Below are 27135 nucleotides of genomic sequence, written 5' to 3'. Positions count from 1 at the left end.
CATATAACCACACTTAATTATTATCAATTATTTTATTTCCACAATGTTTCCAAATCGTCATTACTTAGAATATTTACATCGAGGTCGATGTGTAAACGATATGGGGTGGTCGAGAACTAGAGGGAATTGATAGCAATTTTCATCCCAGCTTGGCAGTGGCCTGGGGTGGTGCATATGAAGAAGTTCTGTCCTCTTGAGAGCATGATTTCATCCTTGCCTGAATTGAACACTTGGGCGCCTCTTGGAGCTATGCAGCTTCTATAACCCCCCTCGTCCACTGCCACCACGTTGTGAACTGTTGGGTTATAGTTGAATCCTACAAAAAAAAAAAAAAAATGTATCTATTCGTTTAGTTTATTATCAACAATGTAACTATTTGAATATATTTTATATAGTCATAATGTAACGGCCGGCTTTCCCTTAAGGCTTTTAAAACGAGTGGACTTGTGTTTTGATATAATTTATCTTCGATCCCACTTCTGTTTTTCATTCTTAACATAGTATCAAAGCATCATTCTTAACATATACGATTACGCAAGTAAAACATCAATTACTATTCAACTATCAAAACGAGAGTTGAAAACTCACTTAATATGTCACTGGCTCTAAACACCTTCCCATTAGGCCATCCTTCCGTGCCCAGGTTCCATCCGTTCGAGTCACCAACAACAAAAGTTGTAGCAGCATCGCCATGTTCGAAGCCAAGCAGCAGCAGCAACGCCATTGCAATAGCCACCGTGCTCATCGAAACCGCTCCGCTGCTCCCCTCGTGTCGAGCCATTCGTGAAGCCGAAGTAGCTCTCAAAAAAGATATGGAAAACAATTATGTTCTATTGAAGCTCGGAAATGATGGTTATAAAGATATGTAAAACATACAAAACTTGCCTTTTTCTTTTCCTTTCTTTCGTGCCTAGAAGTAGTGGGCCGTTTAGCAATTGATTATGTCTCCTCATTTTGCTATTAAAAGAAAGAGAAACAATCTTCCTCCTTTCTCTCGAGTAACCTCTCATTCCTTCCCCAATTATCTCTCTTCAACGCAAAAAAAAATCACAGTTTGCAAAAAAGAACAGAAAAACAATAATTGACAGATTTAATTTGAGGAGCTTTACCCAATTCACCTGACAAGATTTAAGTGGAGACTGATCAGTAAGATATCTATTAAATCTTAATTTTTTTTGTCCTATTTTTTTTTAGAAATCACAGCACCAATCATGGTTAAATCTTCATTAAATCATTACAAATTACAATTGTTTAGTTGAGTTAGAAACTAAATGCCAATAATTTATATGATTTATACATTAGATTAATAATATTAGATTAATAAATTTATATGAGTAGACAAATGAATAGATTAAAAATAAAATGGCAAAGAAAATTTGTGAACAAAATTAAAAGGGAGTAAATACAGATAAAGAGAAAAACAAGAAAAGTAAAAGGCAATAGAGTAAATACAGATAAAGAAAAAAAATAAGAAAAGCAAATACAGAGGATAAGAAAGCACAGAATGACTTAAATAACTCTATCAACTTTTTTATACTACAGAAACCATATAAAATAAGATTTTTAATAAAAACATATTTATATAACATTTCAAAACTTTTAACAATGGACCAATGTAAATTAGAAAAATAATTTTATAGAGTTCAAACTTGAAACTGATGTCATGGGCTCACATAGGTTGGCTTGGATTTCAAAGGACAGAATCGAACTTTCATTAATGATAACTTCTGGACATCAACCTAAGCTAATCAAGTAAGTGGTCTTACTATCGGCATAATTATATTTGATGTTGACACGTGCCTCGTGGTTCGGCACGTGTCATATATATTGATATGTGTGAGTTGTTTGTGGATTGATATGCTTATCATATGTGTGAGTCCATGGTTATGTTTTAAGATAAATGTTATGTTTTATGGAATTTAAATGAAGTCTTCAGCATTCAATGTTTATGGTACGTATACAATAGCAACCTTAAATTAAGTAGAAAATTTTGGGCGTTATAAAGACATTCCTGTACGGCTGACGACGGCATCACAACTCGAGACCATGGCACATGCCTAGAGTAGTCGCATTTATTTTCTTAATCTTAGGCTAGAATAAGATGTTTTATAATTTAAACGTTTATTTATTTTATTTAGTCTTTTGTTGTGTTGTTTTAAAGGTGTTTTCAAAACACGTAAGTCGGCTGTGTTTTTGTTGAAGCTAATAATAGAGTTTGAATTAGTTAGTACCGAAGAGAAGGAGGAGGTGAATTCAAACTTCATCCACAAAACTCTCAACCAACTCCGGGAATTCCCCTATAAAAGAACCTACCTCCCCATCATTCAAATCACTCCTCCTCTCAATCTCACCTCAGTTTTCTGTTGTCGCCAACAACTGGTATCAGAGCAATCTTGCAGCAGCAAAAAATGGCAGCAGAAAAACAAGTTGAGAGCTACGTTCAGCCCGCCATCCCGAGGTTCGATGGTCACTATGATCATTGGGCGATGTTGGTGGAAAATTTTCTCAGATCAAAGGAGTTCTTTGATATGGTGGAAACGGGTTATGAAGAGCCAAATGAAGGCGAGGTACTCTCAGTTGGTCAACAGCAACTGTTGGCAGCATCGAAGTTGAAGGACCTGAAGGTCAAGAACTATTTATTTCAGTCCATTGATAGGACTATCTTGGAAACAATGCTTCAGAAGAAGACATCCAAGGAAATTTGGGATTCTATGAGGAGGAAGTATCAAGGCTCAACGAGAGTAAAACGTGCTCAACTACAGGCAGTTAGGAGAGACTTTGAAATTCTCCAAATGCAAGAGCGAGAAATGGTGAATGATTATATTGGCAAGGTTATAAGTCTTGCAAGTAAAATGAGGATGCATGGTGATTCAATCACAGATGTTGCAGTCATATTAAAGATTTTGCGATCACTAACTCCAAAGTTTGATTACATTGTATGTTCTATCGAAGAAGCAAACAATGTCGAAGAGATGCAAATAGATGAACTCCAAAGCTCCCTGTTAGTACATGAGCAGAGGCTCAATCGTACAAGTGCAATAGAGGAGATGACAACCTTAAAGATATCCACACCAAGTGAAACTTCAAGCTCTAGAGGTAGAGGGCAAAGAAGAGGCAGAGGTTGTGAGAGAGGCAGTCGAGAAAGAAGTGGAGATGTTGGCAGGTCAGCAGACCTAGTCAGAAACGATTATGACAACAAAGGCAAGAGACACTTTGACAAGTCTAAGGTGGAATGTTACAGATGTGGACGCCTTGGACATTACAAAAATGAATGCTATACCAGACTCCAAAAGGAGAAAAGAGATCAATCCAATTTTGTGGAGAGAAGAGAAGAAGAAACATTATTAATGTCATTCCATGCTATGAAGGTTGCAGATCAAGGTGTATGGGTCGTAGACTCTGGATGCAGCAATCATATGACAGGTTGTAAGGAATTCTTCTCCACTCTAGATGAAAATTTTCATACTACGGTTTCTCTTGGCAACAATTCAACTCTCCAAGTGATGGGGAAAGGAACCGTAGATATCAAGACTAGAAATGGCTTTGTAGAGTCTATTTCTAATGTATTCTACATTCCTGATCTGAAGGCCAACTTACTTAGTATCGGTCAGTTACAAGAAAAGGGGTATTTGATCACATTCCAAAATGATGAATGTGAAATTTATGACTCCAAAAGAGGATCGATTGCTAAGATGAAGATGACCACCAACCGTCTATATCCGTTGACGTTAAATATTGTTGCAAAGAGTTTGATGGTGAAGAAAGAAAATACCACCTGACTTTGGCATTTTAGGTATGGTCATCTACACTTCAAAGGATTAAAGACGTTGTCCTCAAAGAAGATGGTAACTGGGCTGCCAGATATTACTCCACCAACGGAAATTTGCGAGAGCTGTGTAGTAGCAAAACATGAAAGAAACTCTTTTCCATTCGGAAAATCAAGAAGAGCTCAAGCAATTTTGGAGTTGATTCATTCAGACATATGTGGTCCCATCTCTCCAACATCAAATGGTAACAAGAAATATTTCATGACCCTCATCGATGATTTTAGTCGAAAAACATGGACTTATTTCTTGCACGCCAAATCAGAAGTCTTTATTGCTTCAAAAAATTTTGTGCTACTATGAAGACGGAAACTGGAAGAAGAGTCAAGGCTTTAAGAACTGACAGAGGTGGAGAATTCTGCTCGAAAGAGTTTATTCAATTTTGTGAAGAGAAGGGCATATGGAGGCAGTTAACAACAGCATATACACCACAACAAAATGGTGTGGCCGAAAGGAAAAACAGGACCATTCTCAACATGGTTCGAAGTTTACTAAATAAAGGAGAAGTCCCGAAGGAATTCTGGCCAGAAGCTGTTGTGTGGTCCATTCACATTCTCAACCGGAGCCCTACTTTTTCTGTTAGAGATATGACTCCACAGAGATATGACTCCACAAGAAGCATGGAGTGGAAGAAAACCTGCAGTAGACCACTTTAGAATCTTTGGGTGCATAGCATATGCACACGTTCCTAATGAGAAAAGGAAGAAACTTGAAGACAAGAGTTTGAAGTGTGTATTCCTTGGAGTAAGCGAGACCTCTAAGGCGTACAAGCTTTATGATCCTCTGACAAAGAAGGTGGTGGTAAGTCGTGATGTAGTCTTTGACGAAAAGAAGACTTGGACATGGGAAGAAAAGATCACTGTGAATCAGCAGATTCTTGTAGATCTTGAAGAAGAACAAACTGAAGCCCCTATTCAGCCTCACTATGAGCATGGAGAGAGTTCATCACAAGCTCAACAAGAAGAACCAGTAGAAGAAGATCATGATCATAATCAAAGACATCCAAGAACAAGAAAGAGACCAAACTGGATGATTGATTATGAGATGGACTATGAATCAAGTGATACTGGTTATTTTGCATTCTTTATGGATAGTGATCCAATTGTCTCTGAAGAAGCAGTAAAGGAGAAGAAATGGAAGGAAGCTATGGACACTGAAATCAAATCCATAGAGAATAACAAGACTTGGGAGCTCATTGATCTTCCTAGAGGCCAGAAAACAATCGGAGTAAAATGGGTTTTCAAAACCAAGTTGAATGAAAACGGTGAGGTGGATAAGTACAAGGCACGACTTGTTGCAAAAGGATACAAGCAAAAGTATGGAATTGATTATAAGGAGGTATTTGCACCAGTGGCACGTCAAGACACTATCAGGCTCATAATTTCTATTGCAGCACAGAAATCTTGGCCTATTTATCAACTTGATGTGAAATCGGCCTTCTTACATGGAGAGCTTCAAGAAGAAGTATATGTGGAGCAACCAGAAGGTTTTGTTCAAAAAGGCAAAGAGGAACAAGTATACAAGTTGAAGAAAGCTTTGTACGGTTTAAAGCAAGCTCCGAGGGCATGGTACAGTCGCATTGATTCTCATTTTGAAAAGATGGGATTCACTAAATGCCCGTATGAACATACGTTGTATGTGAAAACTGAAAAGAGAGGTAACATTATCATTATTTGCTTATACGTTGATGATTTAATATTCACTGGCAATAATGAAGAAATGTTTGAATTTTTTAAGAAGAGCATGATGAAGGAATTTGAAATGACAGACCTTGGCTTGATGAGATATTTTCTTGGAGTAGAAGTTACTCAAACTCCCGCGGGTAACTTTATCTGTCAGAAGAAGTATGCTCAAGAATTACTTGAAAGATTTAAATTGGATGAGCGCACATTTGGAACTCCATCAGAATTGGGTTTAAAGTTGCACAAGGATATTGACGGGCGAGAGGTTGATAATAGGTACTTCAAACAAATTGTGGGAAGTTTGATGTACCTAACTTCAACAAGACCAGACATCATGTATGCAGTTAGTATGATAAGTCGTTACATGGAGCATCCAACGGAAAAACATCTCAATGCAGCAAGAAGGATACTTCGTTATGTGAGAGGAACCTTTGATTTGGGGGTATTCTACAAGAAAGGAGATGATCCGAAGATGGTTGGCTATACAGATAGCGACTATGCAGGTGATATAGACGATCGTAAAAGTACTTCAGGAAGTATTTTCATGATGAGTTCAGGAGCTATTTGCTGGTCTTCAAGGAAGCAACCTATTGTAACACTCTCAACTACAGAAGCAGAATTTGTGGCAGCAGGAGCATGCTCGTGCCAAGCAATTTGGTTAAGAAAAATGCTTGAAATTCTTAATCAGAAGCAACCAGGTACGACGGTTATATATTGTGATAATATGTCAACTATTAAGTTATCCAAAAATCCTGTGTTGCATGGAAGGAGCAAGCACATCGATGTTCGATTTCATTTCTTACGTGATTTGTGTAAAGAAGGCATTATTGAACTCAACTTTTGCCGAAGTGATGAACAAATCGCAGATCTATTCACAAAGCCCTTGAAACAACCATTGTTCGAGAAGCTTAGAAGAAAGATGGGGATGTGCAGAATACAAGATGTATATCAAGAAGATGAAGTGAAGTCCTAAACTGATTTCCGCAGAATTCAGTTTAAGGGAGAGTGTTGAAGCTAATAATAGAGTTTGAATTAGTTACTACCGAAGAGAAGGAGGAGGTGAATTCAAACTTCATCCACAAAACTCTCAACCAACTCCGGGAATTCCCCTATAAAAGGACCTCCCTCCCCATCATTCAAATCACTCCTCCTCTCAATCTCACTTCAGTTTTCTGTTGTCGCCAACAGTTTTAAGCTGAACGTTATGTTTTATGTAAGTTTAAATGAAGTATTCCCGCATTCATGTTTATGATATGTATACAGTAACGACCTTAAATTAAGTAGAAAATTTCGGGCCATTACAAAGTATGACGCAAATCTCCGTCTACATATCAACTAGCGACCTATAACATCGCTCGAAATAAAAAAGAGTTCGTGCCACTCATTGCAATTTTTTGATCAATTAGGTGTAGGAAGGTATTTCATTAAGTTGAACCAGTGACTGGCGTACGTCCAAGTGCGAGCCACTCCTTTTCGACGAAATACATCTTGAATTAGGTCCAATATATAAAATTAATGTAATATAATATTTAATTCCAAAATTTAGCGGACTATATTTTCAACTTAAATTTGAATAACTATTATACTATTTATTCAAAAAAAAAAAAAAACGAATATATGTATATAATAAAATAATGTCTAAAACAATTGAGTTAAGTTTAGATTAGGTTCTTTGTATTAATTCACACCATATTCATTTTGATTAAAAAAAAATGATTCTCTTGGTTGTATAATTTAAAAATCCAAGAGGAGTGATTATAAATTTAAGGGGTGATTTTGTATTGTGCGTCGGAATGCAATGATTGATGCAAAAATTATTGGAAGAATTTATATTTAATATCGAAGAGTGAAGCCAAATATATGACATAATTATTAGGTGCGAAAAATTTATTTAAAATATTTCATAACGACACTATGACTTATACGTTCATTATAGGTTATTGAAACAATATGGGGAAAAGTAAATAACATGAGTTTTAAATAAAACTAGAAAATAAAACATTGCCCTGATGTAATCTAAGGGCTATCGAAGAAAAACAACATGAGTGCATTTACACTAACTTTAGTCTCATGGTTGCCACCGTGATATCGTCATGTTTAGTCTCGGGTAAAAGTAAGACACTCCTGTATGGATGTACAGAGGTGTCTTACCTTTACTTGAAAAATAAGTGTAGCACGTGACTTGAGTATTTTAAGAAAGACTAAGTACGTTATTATGGGGGTCAGGAAATGCAATCATATAGAATCATATTTGGGACATATCATTTCATAAAACTCTATTTCATGGCCTTAAACTCTTCTTTTCAGTTTGAGCTAAAATTGGATGTTTAGTATTTCTCTGCACACGACCCACGTATGCACACATGGACCCACTAGGCGGGCGTATACGTACCCCTAGGCCTGCCTTTTAGCTAGCTCACACTCGTACTGCCAGAGCCATTGAGGGAAAGGAGCCCACATAGTATTATGGTGTACAGAATATCGTATCATAACATTATGGTTGACATAAATGTCGTAACATACGCGTCCATACTAATCATGACGAGGAAGTATCCCGATGCATATGACACACAAAAATGGATGAGGTCTCTGTGGCTTCAAATCATATATTATGTAGATCGTGCATTCGTTCTTTCATAAACGTTTTCAAGAATACATTATTGACGTATCAACATTTCACACTCTAAAAAATAAACATGCAAACATGGTGTGCACAATATCATAGCATAACATAAGTCATAACACATCATCACGTAGTCTGGACATTACATAAGTCATAACACTACATAACATAATTTACATCATAGCAATCATAAAATACGACGCATGGAGGGGCCACAGAGAACGTGCCATTTTTTATGGTTGTACATTTTCAACCGTTTGACATCATGATCTTGACACGCTCATGACAAGCCTTGAGGGAAATCCAAGCCTCCTATTTATTTTTCGTTTGTAACAACCCTGACATCGTGATTTTGACACGCTCATGACAAGCCTTGAGGGAAATCCAAGCCTCCTTGATATGAACCAAGAGACATCAATCATACAATATGCTTCAATGAAGATGTGAAGAAAAGGTTGTCAAAATTATCAAAAGATGTTTCAATTCATGCTACATTGAAGAAGAATAAAGTTTGATTGTTGTAAATTTTGGGTGGGTTATAATTTAGAGTTATTGTGTTTTAAGACTTTTTATTTAATTTCGGTTATATTTACATAATGGCTAATTATGGCCATAAAGTGTGAATGTTACAACTTTTAGAATGCTTTCATTTTGAGGCTATATAAAGCCATCTATGTTGTATTTGTAATAGGACTTGGAAAATATATTAAAAGAAGCATTTGTGCTCTTCTTTAGCCAATGGCTAAGTTTCTTTGCAACTCTATGTAGTTTAGGTTGCATGTAGAATCATTCAAGCTCGACATGATCAATCTTGCTTGTGGAGTGATTCGAATCTCAAACAAGTGTTCTTGCGTTGAGATATTTGATCAACAAGAATCATTCAAGCTAGACATGATCGATCTTGCTTGTGGAGTGGTTCGAATCTCAAACAATGTTCTTGCCTTGAGATATTCGATCAACAAGGTAATCCGAATCTTACTCCCCTTGTAGTGATTCCTTATCTTATCACTCCTACCTCCTATTTATTTTTCGTTTGTAACGACCCAGATCCACCGCTTGCAGATATTGTCCTCTTTGGGCTTTCCCTTTTGGGCTTCCCCTCAAGGCTTTAAAACGTGTCTGCTAGGGGAAGGTTTCCACACCCTTATAAATGGTGGTTTGTTCTCCTCCCCAATTAATGTGGGACATCACAATCCACCCCCCTTCGGGACCCAGCGTCCTCGTTGGCACTCTTTTCTTCCTCCAATCGATGTGGGATCGCCTCCAAATCCACCCCCCTTTGGGGCCCAGCGTCCTTACTGGTACACCATCTCGTGTCTACCCCCCTTCGGAGAACAGCGAGAAGGCTGACACATCGTCCGATGTCTAGCTCTGATACCATTTGTAACAACCTAGATCCACCGCTAGCAGATATTGTCCTCTTTGGGCTTTCCCTTTTGGGCTTTCCCTTTTGGGCTTCCCCTCAAGGCTTTAAAATGCGTTGCTAGGGGAAGCTTTCCATGGTGGTCTGTTCTCCTCCCCAACCAATGTGGGACATCACATCGTTTGTCTTCATGACTTCATTGGACCTTAGGTGAGGTTTATCTTCGTCAACCGAATACAACTTGTGCGGAACTCAAGCTTGCTCGAGCCTACGTGTGCATGTTCAATCTTCTGCAACCCAACCGACTTGCCTCTATACTAGTTCAAGTTATTCGGCTCGACCTTGCCTCTGCTTGAGGCCAACGTCTCTCATGTGCAACGTCACGTCTCAATTCTCATCTTGGTTCCCAATTGACATGGCCACCATGTTTTGATGTCATCCCAAGTCCTGGGATGTCATCGATTAACTTAGCTCGCTCGATCATGCTCATCGAGAACAGACCCATATGTCGCTCACATGATCGAGACATCCCGAGCATCCATCCATCAAGTTATATCAAGGCGTTGGATCATCTTGTGTCTATGTTAGTTCATTTATAAAATCCATTATGGATAGCAAGTGCATAATCCAACCTCTGACACATACACAATGGCATAATTTTGGCCCACCAATGTCGTGTGGCACTATCTTGGAATACCCATTTCAAGGGAAGTTGTCGGAGACACTTGTCTGTGACACATGAATATGTCATAGGGTAGCTCACTTAGCCATAGGGCCCAGAGATGGTGGAGAGTTGACACCACGCCTCCTCCTAAGGTACATTTTGAGACATTTTTTGGTATGGTAGTTGTAGACATGATTTTGGAGAAATGGACATACTGTGTCATACTTCAGAATGCCCAAATTCCCTTTTTGAGGTTAAGGCCTGGGTGTGCATATGCTCTTCCACAGCTGGGTGTGCATATGCTCGGATTGCTCTTTCTCTATCATCGGCTAAATGAATGGCATTAGCAGTAATTCTCTCTTGATTAGCCATCATCACTGGATTTTCAAACTCCTGATTCAGTTGGGTCATTTGCTGTAGATTCTGTTCTGCCATTTTCTTTTTCTCCCTCAACTTTCGTCTAAAGGTTCTCTCTATTTCGGGATTAAAAATAAATTTCAAACCCGTAGGTACTCATGCATAGAATTCTGCAGCAGTAAGCTCAATTCAGCAGTAGTAAATATAATTCTGCAGCAGTAAATTCAGCAGTAGAAAATTCAGCTTACTATGGCTTCTTTTGTGGCTCCAACTCATGAAAATCTACAATAAAATAACCAAATTAGGTTCCCCGGACATGGCGCCAAAAACTTGATCGCTTGTGGATGTATATAATAAAATGATGTAAAATTCACAAGAATAAGTGCAAGTATACACTATCACAAGTAGCAAGTAATAAGTAAATTATCGATTCCACAGGAAACCTATCTTTTTGGTTAATCTAATCGCTGGAAATTAAGTGAGTTTTTGGGTAACATTCAAATGAGTGTTGGAGATTTTAACTATTTAAACAAAACTAAAAAGAGTGCCACTGCCGTCGAAAAACAGAAAGTGATGAGAAAATCAACTATAATGAGGAAAGTTCGGCTAAGAGAGATTAAATAGATAAGTTGTTGAGTTTTGTGGTAGATTTTAGTTCCTTTTAATAGATTCTCAAGCCCACTGAGGGTCATGAATGGTGATTATTTCCATAATCGTTGTAATTTCTATTAACAAGGCTGTAACGCCCCGTTGGGTTTAGTTATATATATATACATGTGTGTGTGTTAAAATAAAAATAACAAAATAAAGAAAAAGAAAAAAAAAAACTGACCACCTCCTTTAATCTCTCCGTCCATCCCCTAAAATACCTCCCTCGGTATCAATAACTCAGCCAAAAAAAACAAAAAAAAAACAAAAATAGAAAGAAAATATTTTTCTGGAGTAAACAAGAAGAAGGTAGATAATGGAGAGATGGTAGACGAGAGATGTCATTTCAAAAGGTTAATAGTCAGATTTACCTTTTTATTTTTATTTTTCTCTTTCTTCCTGCAAAGGATATTAGCAATTATTTAGATCTGAGTTAGAAATTTAGAAATTATCTGTTGCAATGATCTGAATTAGAAATTATATGTCCTAGCGAGAGTCCATGAAAATTGATAAAAAAAAAGGAATAGATAGATGAGGAGGAGAGAAAGATAGGGAAAAGAAAGATCTGGATACATATTCAAATAAAAATAAAATCTAGCAATAGAATTAAAATATGAGACAGAGAGGAAAAGAGAAGAGAGAAAGATTGGAAGACAGATCAAATAAAAATAAAAAAATATCAAATTTGGAACACATAATCAAAAGAGATTTTCACAGGAAAGAGAGGAGATTAGATTTGGAAACAGTAAGATTAAAGAAAATCTGGTGAGTAGAATTAAACCCATTGTAATAAACTGCCTAAAAGAATGAAACTAATTAAAAGAATTAAATTTAAATTGCTTAAAATAATTAGATATGGAAGTAGAATTGAGAGGCTAAACAGAATTAGAGTCGAAAAAACAAAAACAAAGAGAGAGGATTTTAGGAAAGAAAAGAAAGTTAGAACAGTTTGAAGATGGCAAGTACAGTTCATATGGCAATGACAAAATTAAAAGGCTAAACAGAATTAGAGTTAAAAGAAAGAAAAAAAACAAAAAAAAAAACAAGAGAGGGAGGATTTTAGGAAAGAAAAGGAAGTTAGAACGGTTTGAAAATGGTAAGTAAATAGAATTAAAATATGACATAGAAGAGAAATAAGTGATAGTAGAGGATATGAGAAATTGTTGTATTTGTATCTATAGGATATAACATTAAATGTTGAATTATCCAAGCCACTTGAAACATTAATAATATTGACATATTATTAATTTAAGTTTTAAGTTTTATTATCCTATATAATTTAGAAACAATGAAAACATGGAATTCGATTTTTATTGAGACCGTTTAGAGCAGTTTTTCACACGGTTAGTTGGATTATTAATTAAAATGTGAAATACTAACAAAATGTGACGAACGATGCGATAGGAAGCAAACCTTGGCAACATTTGGTGTAGTTCTCGAGGAACGGGAGCTTACGTAAATAAATTAGGGAATTCTTCGGCTAAGGCCAACCAGGTAAGTGGCCTTACTATAGGATAGGCTAAATAATTGTATGAATTATGATGATGTGTGGATTATGATGCTTGATGATATGCGCGGTATATACATATTTTGTTGAGTGACGCTTGTTATGTTTGACGCACGTTGTGGCATTATGATGAGCATGATGATTGCATGATTTTTACCTTAATATGATGATGTTTTCCATATTGAGCATGCTAGATGATGATGAGTGCCATATTGCATCATGTCGTTAGATCGACGTAGGACACAACTCTAAGAGCATGAAAATGATATTAATATAAATATCCACGAGTATGCGTTACCTAGAGTAACAAAGAGATGAGACTATAGGGTTGTGTCAGAAGAGACATTACGATGGATTTAGAGGGACCTCATGCATTTTGTATGTTCATAAGCATAGGGCTACTTCCCCTAGTGATGATGAGTGCGGACGCGCACCTTATGATGAGCGCGAATGCGCACAGGTGCGAAAGCACACAGATGAGGGTGTTCATGAGGCGCATGACACTATGGGGTTCCGCTGACCTCCGGACGTCGCTACAGATTAGCTTGACCAGAGGGTTCAGGGGGTGTGCGAGCGCCCTGGGGATTCACACTCGCACGTGTGAGTCGTGTGTAGGGAAGTACTACACATCCAATTTTCCGAGACTGGAGGCCACCCCTAAGATGATTAGAGATAGGTCCCTAACTCATGATTGCATGTGTTTGCATTTGCATGGCCCCTATAGCGGGGCCACTTACTGAGTATTCTTTGAAATACTCAGGCCGTGTGCCACATCATTTTTTAGGTAAAGGCAAGGCGCACTTGTATGGAGGACGGCGGCATCGCGAGCAGAGACTGTGGCACGTGCATAGGGTAGATTCATATTTAAATTTCTAGTCTTAAGTTAGAACAGGTTGTTTTGCATTTCATTGTTTTAAATTATTTTGTATTTGTTTTTGTTTTCTCTAAATTTCAGTATTTCATATTTAAACACGTAAGACCATGGCTGTGTTTTCCGGAGAAGTTGTTTTAAACGTTTTTTTTTTAATTTACGTTATCAATTATGTTCATGTAAGAGCTATATTTCCGCATTATAGATGAGCATGAGACGTTAGTAGCGACTCTGAGTATGTGGAAATTTAGGGTCGTTACAGTTGGTATCAGAGCTCTAGGTTTTAGATTCTGTAGACTAGCCTACAATGTAGGCTTGGCACGTTCCATGGTCCCAACGTCGATGCCCCCGTCACCGTCAGGTATGTCTTGCACAAGATAAGAAAAGAGAAACGTTTTCAAACTTGCATGCATTTTTATGTTAATGTTACTGAAATTGTTGTGATATTTCACGTATTTATTTAAGAGCATGATGTGATGTGTTGCATGCTGAGTGATTTTGTTTGCAATATGATGTGAACTTAGTAGATGTGATGCATAGCATAATTTCATAGGTAATGAGCCTTAAACTTAAGAGATGCTATCTTGGTTTCTAGAACCATGCTGCCTAGACCATGCGAAAGAGTAAGACGAGGAAGGGGACGACCTCTTATAAGAGATAGAGGACGAGGTGAGGCTGAAGAGAGCTCACCTCGAGAGGGATCAGAGACAGGGTTTGAATTAGAACTCTTATTGTATGTATGGTCGGCAAGCAGCCCTGAGAGGGTAGACGTAGTAGCTAAGGATAGAGTAAAGAATGACCAAGCAATAGTAGCCGACCAATCTTAATTCCAAGGCATCGTACACCTCGGGACCGTGGCACATGTATAGGATAGTTGTTTGTTTTTTTTTTTCCCATTTCGTAGTCTAGCCTGAATTCGGTTTGCATCATTAGTATAGGTTAGTATAGGTTGAAATATATTTTCATAATAAATGATAGGGTAGAATAAAACATTCATTTTGGTTTTGTTACTTTTCCTTTATTTCAATAATGTTATCTTCTTTTTCCTTGTAATAGTTTTCTCTTTCACGAGGTAATAAAAGGCGAGAATAAGTCGCATTTATTGTAACGACCCGAAATTTTCTACTTAATTTAAGGTCGCTACTGTATACATACCATAAACATTGAATGCGGAAGACTTCATTTAAATTCCATAAAACATAACATTTAACTTAAAACACAGCCATGGACTTACGTGTTTCAAAAATATCTTTGAAACGACACAACAAAAGACTCGAAATAAAATAAATAAATGTTTAAGTTTAAAACATCCTATTCTATCCTAAGTCTAAGAAAATAAATGCCACTATTCTATGCATGTGTCATGATCTCGAGTTACGATGCCGTCGTCAGCCGTACAGGAATGTCTTGCCTTAACCTGAAAAATGTAGTAGCACAAGGCTTGAGTATTTAAAGAAATACTCAGTAAGTGACCCCACTATTGGGGTTAAATGCAACAATCACATGCAATGAAATGATGAGACCTATCTTTCGTTTCGTTTCGTTTTCCCTACGGTGTAATCCTAACAGGTAATCGTGAATGTGTACCATATACTCTACACGCAGCCCATACGTGCGAGTATGGGCTCACCAGCTAGTTCGCACACTGCTGGGCACTGTCCCTAGCCAGTGGGCATGCTCTGGGGGCCCACCAGGACCCGTTAAAACTAAAACCGTCACGGCAGCGCTATGTAGGGCATAACGATCGTTGTCCTGCCATTTGGATGTACGCGTCCGTACCCTCGTGCTGGGATAGGGGTATCCCCCCAAATGCATGATTACACAATATGCATGAGGTCCCACTAGTCCTACAGTCATCATTTAATGAACATAACCCCATGTCACGTTTTCATGCTTACGTGTCATTCTCATTCTCATTTCGTTACATATCATACATATTCCTAGCGGGGTTATGTATCATGCAATTTACCGTATTTCATGTCATACAATTCATTCAGTTACATTTCAATACTCATACAACAAGCCATAATCGTACAAGGGCCACACATTGTCACATGCATTCATATCACATCAACTAAGCAGCATAAATAACATACATTCACATTCACATGATTTCGTACGTAAGCACAATAATCTGGCATACAATGTATCATATCATAACCAAGTCATAACGTAAACACTTCATAGTCATATCATTCTCTAACTTACCATAGCCTTAACGTTCTTATACCTATCACAGACATATCATTACGTGACGTACCTTAGTCATATCGTCACAAGAACATACCCTAACGCTATCGTTCTATCAATCTATCACAAACCTATCCCTTTCTACCCATAACCTAACCGTATTCTTTCATCAATCTCTCCTATCCATAGCACTCCGGTATGTAACCTAACTCTAACTTTTCATGAACATATCTTACTCCTATCCATAACATTTCGTTTTGTGTATCCTTCTCGTACCCTATCTCAAACATATCATTGAGCACATCGTACCATAATTATTATCATACAAACCACATATTATAACATAACATAACCTATAGGAAGCATATCGATCCACAGACAATTCACACATATCAGTATATGACACGTGCAGAACCACAGGGCACGTGTCAACATCAAATATAACCATGCCGATAGTAAGGTCACTTACCTGGCCAGCTTAAGTCGTTGTCACGAATATATCTTTAATTAAAGTTCGATCCCGTCCTTTGAAATCCGAGTCAAACTATATGAGCCCATGACATTAGTTTTAGTTTGAACTTTACAACTTTATTTCTCTAATTTACATTGGTTCATTGTTAAAAGTCTGAAATGTTATATATCTATAATTATACTTTTATTAAAAATCTTATTTTTCATCATGTTTGATAAGAAAGTAGATACAGCTTTTTTCAAGTTATTCTAGGCTTTACTAGTCTCTGTAAACTCTCTGTGTTTACCTTTTTCCCTCTATATTTAGTTTGTGGTTTTTATAATTATTTTTATTCGTTTATTTCTTTATTTATTTTTGGGCTATTACATATTATCTACTAAATTCCTCAAAACCCCAAAATCGTACCTTACATTTTCAAGCTCAATCTCCTTCTATAGTCCGTCTTGGTTCACGAATCCTTCCTGAAAGTGTAAAGCGTACTCTAACAAGTCTATACCAATCAACCATGATCAATTTCATACCCTGCAGAGAGAGAATTTAGAATATGAAACTCTAAAGCCAAACCATAAAAGTCATCTTAAACTCGAAACAAGTACTCTCCCTTCACAAACCGGGCTCAACTATTGTTGGTGGACGGAGATGGGAAAAATTTTTTCGTCTTCACCCTGCTCCATAGACATTTCTACCATCAATCTGATTTTGGATCAATTTAAATTTAACAAAATAATAATAATAATAATAATAATAATAATCAAATTTCATTAAAGGGTAACCACTTCTTTCTTTAATCAAATTTCATTAAAAGAAAATAATTTAAAAATCTATACGCTTCTTTAGATACTAAAAAAAAATGTTTATTTTCAACCAATTTTACCATGTATTTTAAAAATGTCAAAAGTTTAATTAAATTTTTTTTCCAAATATAGAATAAATTTGACTTTCCTTTAAATTATGCTATTTTTTTTAATTATTATTTTATACCTTCTTAAATAAATTGATGACTATTTAATTTTCAATTTTAAAAATTGCGTTAGCTTTCTTTTATCATTTTTTTTTACCATAAAATCATTTTTGTGAAGAAAGTATTTAAATTCTAAATAAGATTTTTAAAAAACATAACATTTTTTTTAATGATTTTTCGACAATCATTTTCATTTTCTTAAATAAACATTTAAAATTTTAGTCATATTCCAAAAATAAAATAAATTAAGGTAACTGCTCTATTTACCAAATTCAAGTTCAATAAATTAGAAATGCTAAATGCTAATGAGATGGACCTCCTAATAGGAAACGACTTGGAGCAACTTTGAAGGATGGAAGACAAGCGTAGCGAAATACAGGCTAAGGCCAACCAAATAAGTGGTCTTACTATAAATAGGTTGGATGACTTGTTTGATGCACGACGACACGTGCCTTGGCCCTTGTATGTGTCATACAAGTGGTCTTACGACACATGCCTTACTATAAATAGGTTGGATGACTTGTTTGATGCACGACGACACGTGCCTTGGCCCTTGTATGTGTCATACAAGTGGTCTTACGACACATGCCTTGGCCCTTGTATGTGTCATTTATGCTTTATATTTATGACGTTGTGACTATATTATATGATGATGATGTATAATGTATGACGTATGATGAATTATATGATAATGCCATACGATATTATATGATGTTCTATGATGATGTTCTATGATGACGACAATGCATGACAACATGACGATGTAAGATGTAAGATAATGAAATTTCTTAATATGACGTTATTTCATATTAAGATTCGATGATTTTCTTAAGTCACAACCCTACTTAAATGTATGGAATATATATTTAAATAATTATAAAAAAAATTCAAATACGATCTATAAATATAAAAAAAATAAAAAACTTACAAACAATACCATCATTCATTATTTGTATTTATATTTATATAAATCAAGATCCCTAATTAATTCATTTTTTATATTTATATAAATCACAATAAATAATATTTATATTTGTTTATATAATTAATTATCTCTCTTTCTATATTTGTGAAATGTAAACCGGTGCTAATTAATGAACAAATTATTATCAATTACAAGCATTAAATTAATTAATTTTAAATCATTAAATAATATTTTTATTTTAAATTTCGACCTTTACCATCAAAAAGTAAATACTTATACACATTAAATAAATTGAATTTATTTTATTATAAATAATAGTTTTAATAAATATGGTATTATGTCATTATTAATAGAAAAAATTTAGAGAAACATACCCGTTTTAATTTATATTAATTTTTTGTTTATATTAATTTATAAAAATAAAACAATTTAGTGCATTAACATTATTATCCTAAATAATAATAAGATACATATAACCACGCTTAATTATTATCAATTATTTTATTTCCACAATGTTTCCAAATCATCGTTACTTAGAACATTTACATCAAGATCGACGTGTAAATACATCGAGATCAGCGTGTAAACGAGATGGCGTGGTGGAGAACTAGAGGGAATTGATAGCAATTTTCATCCCAAATTGGGAGTGGCGTAGGGTGGTGCATACGAAGAAGCTGTGTCCTCTTGAGAGCATGATTTCATCCTTGCCTGAATTGAACACTTTGGCGCCTCTTGGAGTTATGCAGCTTCTATAACCCTCCTCGTCCACTACCACCACGTTGTGAACTATCGGGTTATAGTTGAATCCTACCAAAAAAAGAAAAAAATTGTATGTATTCGTTTCGTTTATTATTAACGATCTAACAGCGAATTCGATCGGATACTATTTGAATATATTTTATATGGTCGTAATGTAACGACCCAGATCCTCTTTGGGCTTTCCCTTCCGGGTTTCCCCTCAAGGCTTTAAAACGAGTCTACTATTTTCTCTTTTCTCTAACTTTCATATTTTCTGGTTAGTAGAATATTTTCTCTTTTCTCGAACTTTCGATCCAACCTTTGTTTTTCATTCTTAACATAGTATCGGAGCATCATTCTTAACGGAGCATCATTCTTAACGGATACGATTAAGCAAGTAAAACACCAGTTACTATTCAAGATCAAAACGAGAGTTGAAAACTCACTTAATATGTCACCAGCTCTAAACACCTTCCCATTAGGCCATCCTTCCATGCCCAAGTTCCATCCGTTCGAGTCGCCAACAACAAAAGTTGTAGCAGCATCGCCATGTTCGAAGCCAAGCAGTAGTAGCAACGCCATTGCAACAGCCACCGTGCTAATCGAAACCGTTCCACTGCTCCCCTCGTGTCGAGCCATTCGTGAAGCCGAAGTAGCTCTCAAAAAAGATATGGAAAACAATTGTGTTCCTTTGAAGCTTGGAAATGATGCTTATAAAGATATGTAAAACATACAAAACTTACCTCTTTCTTTTCCTTTGCTATTAAAAGAAAGAGAAACAATCTTCCTCCTTTGTAACCTCTCATTCCTTCCTCAATTATCTCTCCTCAACCCACCTCATAAAAAAAATCACAGTTTGCAAAAAGAAACAGAAAAACAATAATTACCGATTTAGTTTGAGGAAAACATGAGAATGGCTTTACCTAATTTACCCAATTTACCAGACAAGATTTATGTGGAGATAGATATGATCAGTAAGATATATATTAAATCTTAATTTTTTTGTCCTATTTTTTTTAGAAATCACAGCTAATTTTGGTTAAATCTTAGTTAAATCATTACCATTGTTTAGTTGAATTAAAAAGTAAATGTCAATAATTTATATGAATTCTAGTAAATCAACTTCAGATTAATACTATTAAATCAATAAATTAATATCGACAAATGAATAGATTAAAAATAAAATGACAGAAAATTTGTGAACAAAATTAGAAGGGAGTAAATACAGATAAAGAAAAAACAAGAAAAGTAAAAGGCAATAGAGTAAATACCGATAAAAGAAAAAAAATAAGAAAAGCAAATATAGAGGACAGGAAAGCACAGAATGACTTAAATAACTCTATAACTTTTTTATACAAGAGATACCATTTTATACAACAGGTACCATATAAAATAAGATTTTTAATAAAAACATAATTATAGATATATAACATTTCAAAACTTTTAACAATAGACCAATGTAAATTAGAAAAATAATTTTATAGAGTTCAAACTTGAAACTAATGTCATGGGCTCAGAATGACTTAAATAACTCTATCAATTTTTTTATACAACAGTAACCCTATAAAATAAAATTTTTAATAAAAACATTATTATAGATATATAACATTTCAAAACTTTTAACAATAGACCAATGTAAATTAGAAAAATAATTTTATAAAGTTCAAACTTGAAACTGATGTCATGGGCTCACATAGGTTGGTTTGGATTTCAAAGAACAGAATCAAACTTTCATTAAGGATAACTTCTGGACATCAACCTAAGCTAAACAAGTGGTCTTACTATCGACATAGTTATATTTGATGTTGACACGTGCCTCGTGGTTCGACACGTGCCATATATATTGATATGTGTGAGTTGTTTGTGAATTGAAATGCTTATGATATGTTATGTATATGTTATAATATGTGAATTACGGTACGGTGTGTTCAATGATATGTTTGAGATAGGATACGATAACGATGCACAAGACGAAATGTGACGATAGGAGTAAGATACGTTTATGAAACGTTAAGGTTAGGTTACATACCGAAGTGCTATGGATATGAGAGATTGATAAAAGAATATGGTTAGGTTATATATAGTAAGGGATATGGGTAGAAAGTGATAGGTTTGTGATAGATTGATAGAACAATAGCGTTAGGTTACGTTCATGTGATAATATGACTAAGGTACGTTCATGTGACGACATGATTGTGATAGATATAAGACGTTAAGGCTATGATAAGTAAGGAAACAATATGACCATGAAGTGTTTACGCTATGATATGATTATAATACGATATGTGAATGATATATATATATATATATATATATTGTCATATGATATGAAATACATTATGGGATGAGATATGTGATAAATTGACTTGTTTATGATATGATATATTGTGATGTGTTAAAAAGAAAAATGACCAAGGATGAAAAATATTTAGAAAAATTACAGAGTTTTCAAAAAACATAATAATAAAATATTTGAAAAGTGGCAAATTACCAAAATACTCCTGGAAGGATGGATAATTACGAAAATGCCCCTTTAATCATAATCAGAGCATCAACCGTGACCATTTAAGCAAAATCTTTCGAACCTTGAATCTCAGCCGTTAGATCTCCTCCAAAATTGGATGTGATCTAGAAGACGGACAGACCATCACATCCAACGGCTAGTATTCAAAACCAAAATCGATGAGGCTCTGATCGGAGTAGATATTTTCGGCAGATATTCCATAAAATCCAACTGCCAATTCACAACGATTTTGGAGCTCTCAATGTCGGTTTAAGCTTCTCCTATAAAGTCTGAAGTAGGGGCAACAACATGGAACAAGAATCGAGCAAGGTTGAGAGCCCATTCAAGAGTTATGAGCGTTTAGATTGTGGGTCTCCTACTCTCCGATTTCTTCCAAATTCGAGAGCAATTCTCCACCATTTCTCCCCAAAGTATTCCTATAATTTCTAAACAAGATTACCCACAAGTTCTATGAAGGAATGAAGTGATGAAAGTGCCCATAAACCAGTTCCCCAATTCAATCCCCCATTGAAGAACTTAAAGGAAAGCTTGAAAATGCAATCCGGGGATACACGACGACTCATCGAGCAAGAACGATCCCAATAAGTTTCTGCACCTCCACGGAGTGTTTTCGTTGAAGACCACGAAGAGAAATAACCTCGGGAGCGTGCCCAATTGAAAGAAATTGATTTCGGGCTTAAGTTGGGGATAAGTGACGAAATCCTATCTACGTGTGCATGTTCAATCTTCTGCAACCCAACCGACTTGCCTCTATACTAGTTCAAGTTATTCGGCTCGACCTTGCCTCTTCTTGAGGCCAAGGTCTCTCACGTGCAACGTCACATCTCAATTCAAATCTTGGTTCCCAATTGACATGGCCATCATGTTTTGATGTCATCTCAAGTCCTAGGATGTCATCGATTAACTTAGCTCGCTCGATCATGCTCATCGAGAACAGACCCATGTGTCGCTGACATGATCGAGACATCTCGAACATCCATCCATCAAGTTATATCGAGGCGTTGGGTCATCTTGTGTCTATGTTAGTTCATTTATAAAATCCATTATGGATAGCGAGTGCATAATCCGACCTCTCACACATACACAATGGCACCATTTTTGCCCACCAGCGTCGTGCGGCACTGTCTTGGAATACCCATTTCAAGGGAAGTCGTCGGAGACACTCATCTGTGACACATGAATAAGTCATAGGGTAGCTCACTTAGCCACAGGGCTCAGAGGTGGTGGAGAGTTGACATCACGCCTCCTCCTAAGGTATATTTTGAGACATTTTTTAGTACAGTAGTTATAGACATGATTTTGGAGAAATGGACATACTGTGTCATGAAGAGTTCGTCCTATGTCCAATTGACACCAAAATTTGATGAGTTTTAAAATTTTATATGAACAAACTTAACTTTAGAATCGCATGCCCAAATTCCTTTTTCGAGGTTAAGGCCTGGGGCCCTTCCCGACTCTTCAACAAGTCTATCAATGACACTTTGTCAACATTGTTGCCTCTGTCTTGCCTATGCACATTTCTATGGTGGGTTAGATGATGCACCATCCTCCTCGGTCGCATCATGGCATTCGTCTTTTTTCGGCCTTTACGTGGCTGGTTGGACATCACTATTATGTTGTCACCTTGTCTTGTCTATACGTGAGGGTCACAACCTACTCTCTTTATAGTATAATTCAATTCATCCAACCATGCCAACATCATTCAATTCATCCAACCATGCCAAGAGTAGAACCACTTATATAGTTGGCCTGAGTCAAAGTTACAAGATAATCCTAAAGCTGGTTCAAAACCGCTCCTTAAATTTCAATTTCACCCATGTAAACCCACGTCATCAAGTTATGGCATGATATACAATTTAATTCATCCAACGGTGTCAACTAATTCAACTTTTAGCCAAAAGGTAACTTAGATGGACCAAAATGAGGTCATACTCACTCAATTGCTCTCGAAAATATAAAAACTACTTTGAAATAGTCCAAAACAGTAAGAAAAAGTCCCAGAAGTTCGAATAACTCAAATACTAGCCAAATATGTCAGCTACGTCGAAGTAGAGTCACCGAAACCGAGCTCAGTCAACGTTAGCAAGCACGTGAATCAGAATATTGATTTGGTTTGGTTTATGGGGGCGACTATAAGCAGGATGTCGCAAGGGTTGCCAAACCAGGTTCGGTTGCATGTAAATTTGAGTGTGCGGGTCACTAAATTTCTATGGGCTGATGGCGCGTGTGTATGGGCTTCGGTCATACGCGCGGACTAAAGCCGAATGGAATGGGCCGATAAGGTTCAATCTATGGGGAGTTCTCGACGTCATCGTCTATGGGATTCCATAGTAATCTCCTCATTTTCTTTCTCCTCTTCTTTGACTTTACAAGTTTGACCGTAATCACCTCATTATTTTTTAATTTATTTTTTATGATCACTACATCGTATACCTCTAAAGGAACTTTCATTCTCATAAGTGTCGAAATTCTATAACAACTCAAGTTATTTTCTCCTTCGTCTCTTCCTTTCTTTCTCACGTGGTATCTCAGGGTATTTCTCTCTTATCTCTTCCATAATGGGTTGTATTTTTTTTAAAAAAAAAAATTCAACTCGTATTAAGGCAGGAAATTTTCTACCTCTCGGTACTTCCAAAGCTCAGCTTCCATTAAAGACACTTATATCATTCACCAATCAATTTAAGTAAACATATTTTAAACTTTTATGGTCTTAACTCAATTTTTTTTTCTTACTGATACTTTAATTTCATGTTTACATACTTCAAAGTTATAAAATTTTCTTTTAGATCCTACCACTTTTAATATCTATAGTATACTATAAGATATTGACATATATCAAACTTCTTAGGTCATTTTATTTCATCTGAAACTACTCACTCTTCAGTATACATTGGTACAGTCCTTCCCATCTCTATGGTCATAAGACTGTGTAGTTTATCTATGTTCAAGACGTTTAACTAAAACATATGATCTTGTTTAGCAAAATCATTTTCACGCATACACTAACATTTAGTAGCTTACTAAAACTATAGCTACTTGTTCACAGCAACAATCTTAGTAAATCTAAACATCATCAATACAACAATTTACATTCACATTCCATGCAAGGTAAAACATAACGTATTCTAAATTATAATAAATATAGAATTGAGCTAACATGAATGTAGTAAATTATAATACAATCAATAGAGTAAAAGTTCAATTATGAGTATATTTTATAATGACCAAGCAATAACAACATACACAATCAACGACATTTTATTTTCTTATCTTACGCAAGACATACTTGAAGGAGACGGGGCACCGACGGTGGGACCATGGAACATGCCAAGCCTACAAGATTTATAACCTAGAACTCTGATACCAACTGTAACGACCTAAAAATTTCTACTTAATTTAAGGTTATTACTGTATACATACCATAAACATTAAATGCGGAAGACTTCATTTAAATTCCATAAAACATAACCTTTATCTTAAAACACAGCTAGAACTAATAACTGTCATGGCAGCGCTATGCAAAGCATGACGATCATTGTCCTGCCATTAGATGTACGCATCCGTACCCTCGTGATGGGATAAGGGTATCCCCCCAAATGCATGAGCACACATAATGCATGAGGTCCCAAAACTTTTCCATTTTCATTATCCTTTAATACAACCCTGCTATTATTACGTACATATCATATCATTTTTCATATTGTTTTAGATATCGTTCATCATTCATATCATATCGTTTCTCATTCTTCAGTTCTCAAATCATACATAATTCTAACGGGGTTATATTTCATGTTATTTATCATAATTTCATGTCATTCATATCATGCTGTATACACACAATTTAAGAGACCTAACATAACGTTCTATGCTTTTAACATAACATTTTATCATATACACATCATACCATGACATATTGCATCCCAATGTATCATAACATAAACAAGTCATAATGTAAACACTTCGTAGTCATATCATTTTCTAACTTATCATAGCCTTAATGTTCTTATACCTATCACAGACATATCATTACGTGAACGTACCTTAGTCATATCATCACAAGAACGTAACCTAACGCTATCGTTCTATCAATCCTAACGCTATCGTTCTATCAATCTATCACAACCTATCCCTTTCTACCCATAACCTAACCGTATTCTTCCATCAATCTCTCTTATCCATATCACTCTGGTATGTAACCTAACTTTAACGTTTCATGAATGTATTTTACTCTTTCGTTTTGTGCATTCTTCTCGTATCCTATCTCAAACATATCATTGAACACATCGTACCGCAATTATTATCAAACAATTCACATATTATAACATATACATAACAAATAAGAAGCATATCGATCCACAGACAATTCACACATATCAATATATATGACACGTGCAAAACCACGAGGCACATGTCAACAGCAAATATAACCATGCCTATAGTAAGATCACTTACCTGGCTAGCTTAAGTCGTTGTCACAAATATATCTTTAATGAAAGTTTGATTCCGTCCTTTGAAATCCGAGTCAACCTATATGAGCCCATGACATGAGTTTCAGGTTTGAACTCTACAACATTATTGGTCTAATTTACATTGGTCTATTGTTAAAAGTCTTGAAATGTTATATATCTATAATTATATTTTTATTAAAGATCTCATTTTTCATTGTTATGTTGGGTAAGAAAGTAGATACAACTATTACAAGTTATTCTGGGCTATACTACTCTCTGTATTTACGCTGGTATTTACCTTTCCCTCTATATTTAGTTTGTGGTTTTTAATTCAATCTTCTTTTTTTTTTATGGGTTGCCTTTTAATTCTATTCTCATGTATTCCAAATTAATTTCTAGTTGATCTCTGTTTCCAAATCTTTCCTTATCTTATCTCAGTGTTTACTGTTCACAAATTTTCTTGGCCATTATGTTTTTAATCTATTCATTTGGCTACTGATATAAATTTAATCTAATATTACTAATCTGACCTGATTTGCTAGCATTCATATAAATCATTGACATTTAGTTTCTAACTCAAAGCTAAACCATTTGAACCTTAAGATAGTATGTACGCCATTGTTTCGATGAAGCATGGGCTCTACATGCCTTTACATTTGAACCTTAAGACGCCTTTCATCAGGACCACCTTCAAGAATACTATGTTGTCCACTTCAAATCCTAAACTCCTACGCCTCTCATCAGAATAATTTTTCTGTCTACTCTGATTTGTGCGCATTCTCGCCCTGATCTGTTGTACGACCTATTGGTAGTCTGGACTAACTTGAATCCCAACAACTCTCATTCACCTACCTCGTCCCCAGCAAACTCCATATTTGCTTTGAAGTTGTTGTTGTAAAAGAACTCCATAAGACACAACTTAAATTCTCAACTAGCTGCAAAATCCAACACGTAGGCACGCAATATATCTTCCAAGATATGGTTCAAACGCTCCATCTAACCATCGATTTGTGGGTGGATACCACTAATGAGGTCAACGCGAGTACCCAATGTTATGGAAAACTATGATAGATATTGGGTGCATAGCGTAGGTCTCAATTTGACATTATCGATACTTGCACTCCATATAGTCTAACGATATCTCTCATGTATAGTTAGCCTAACTGTCACAATATAGGTATCCTCTCCAAGTAAAAAGTGTATGGACTTCTTAAGTTTTCAATGATCATCAATATCATTGTATATCCTTTCAGATTTTTTGTAGACCCACATTGAATTTCATTACTATATTTCATATTTTCAATATGGAATGCTCAAAGGTTGCAACAACCCTACCAT

The 27135-nt window shown here is 35.7% G+C and overlaps 1 protein-coding gene across 1 annotated transcript; it reads right to left on the bottom strand.

Moving 5' to 3' along the window:
- LOC111433426 (basic blue protein-like) lies at positions 1–27135 on the bottom strand. Its single transcript, XM_023070479.1, has 3 exons — positions 27133–27135; positions 19272–19514; positions 1–316 (listed from the first exon to the last, which is right to left on the bottom strand). Exons 2-3 carry the CDS (start codon positions 19462–19464, stop codon positions 117–119), a joined length of 393 nt encoding a protein of 130 aa, XP_022926247.1. The 5' UTR covers positions 19465–19514; positions 27133–27135; the 3' UTR covers positions 1–116.

Source organism: Cucurbita moschata, unplaced genomic scaffold (assembly GCF_002738365.1).
Source record: "Cucurbita moschata cultivar Rifu unplaced genomic scaffold, Cmos_1.0 Cmo_Scf00042, whole genome shotgun sequence".
Taxonomy (NCBI): Eukaryota; Viridiplantae; Streptophyta; class Magnoliopsida; order Cucurbitales; family Cucurbitaceae; genus Cucurbita; species Cucurbita moschata.
This window is presented reverse-complemented; position numbering and strand designations above follow the sequence as displayed.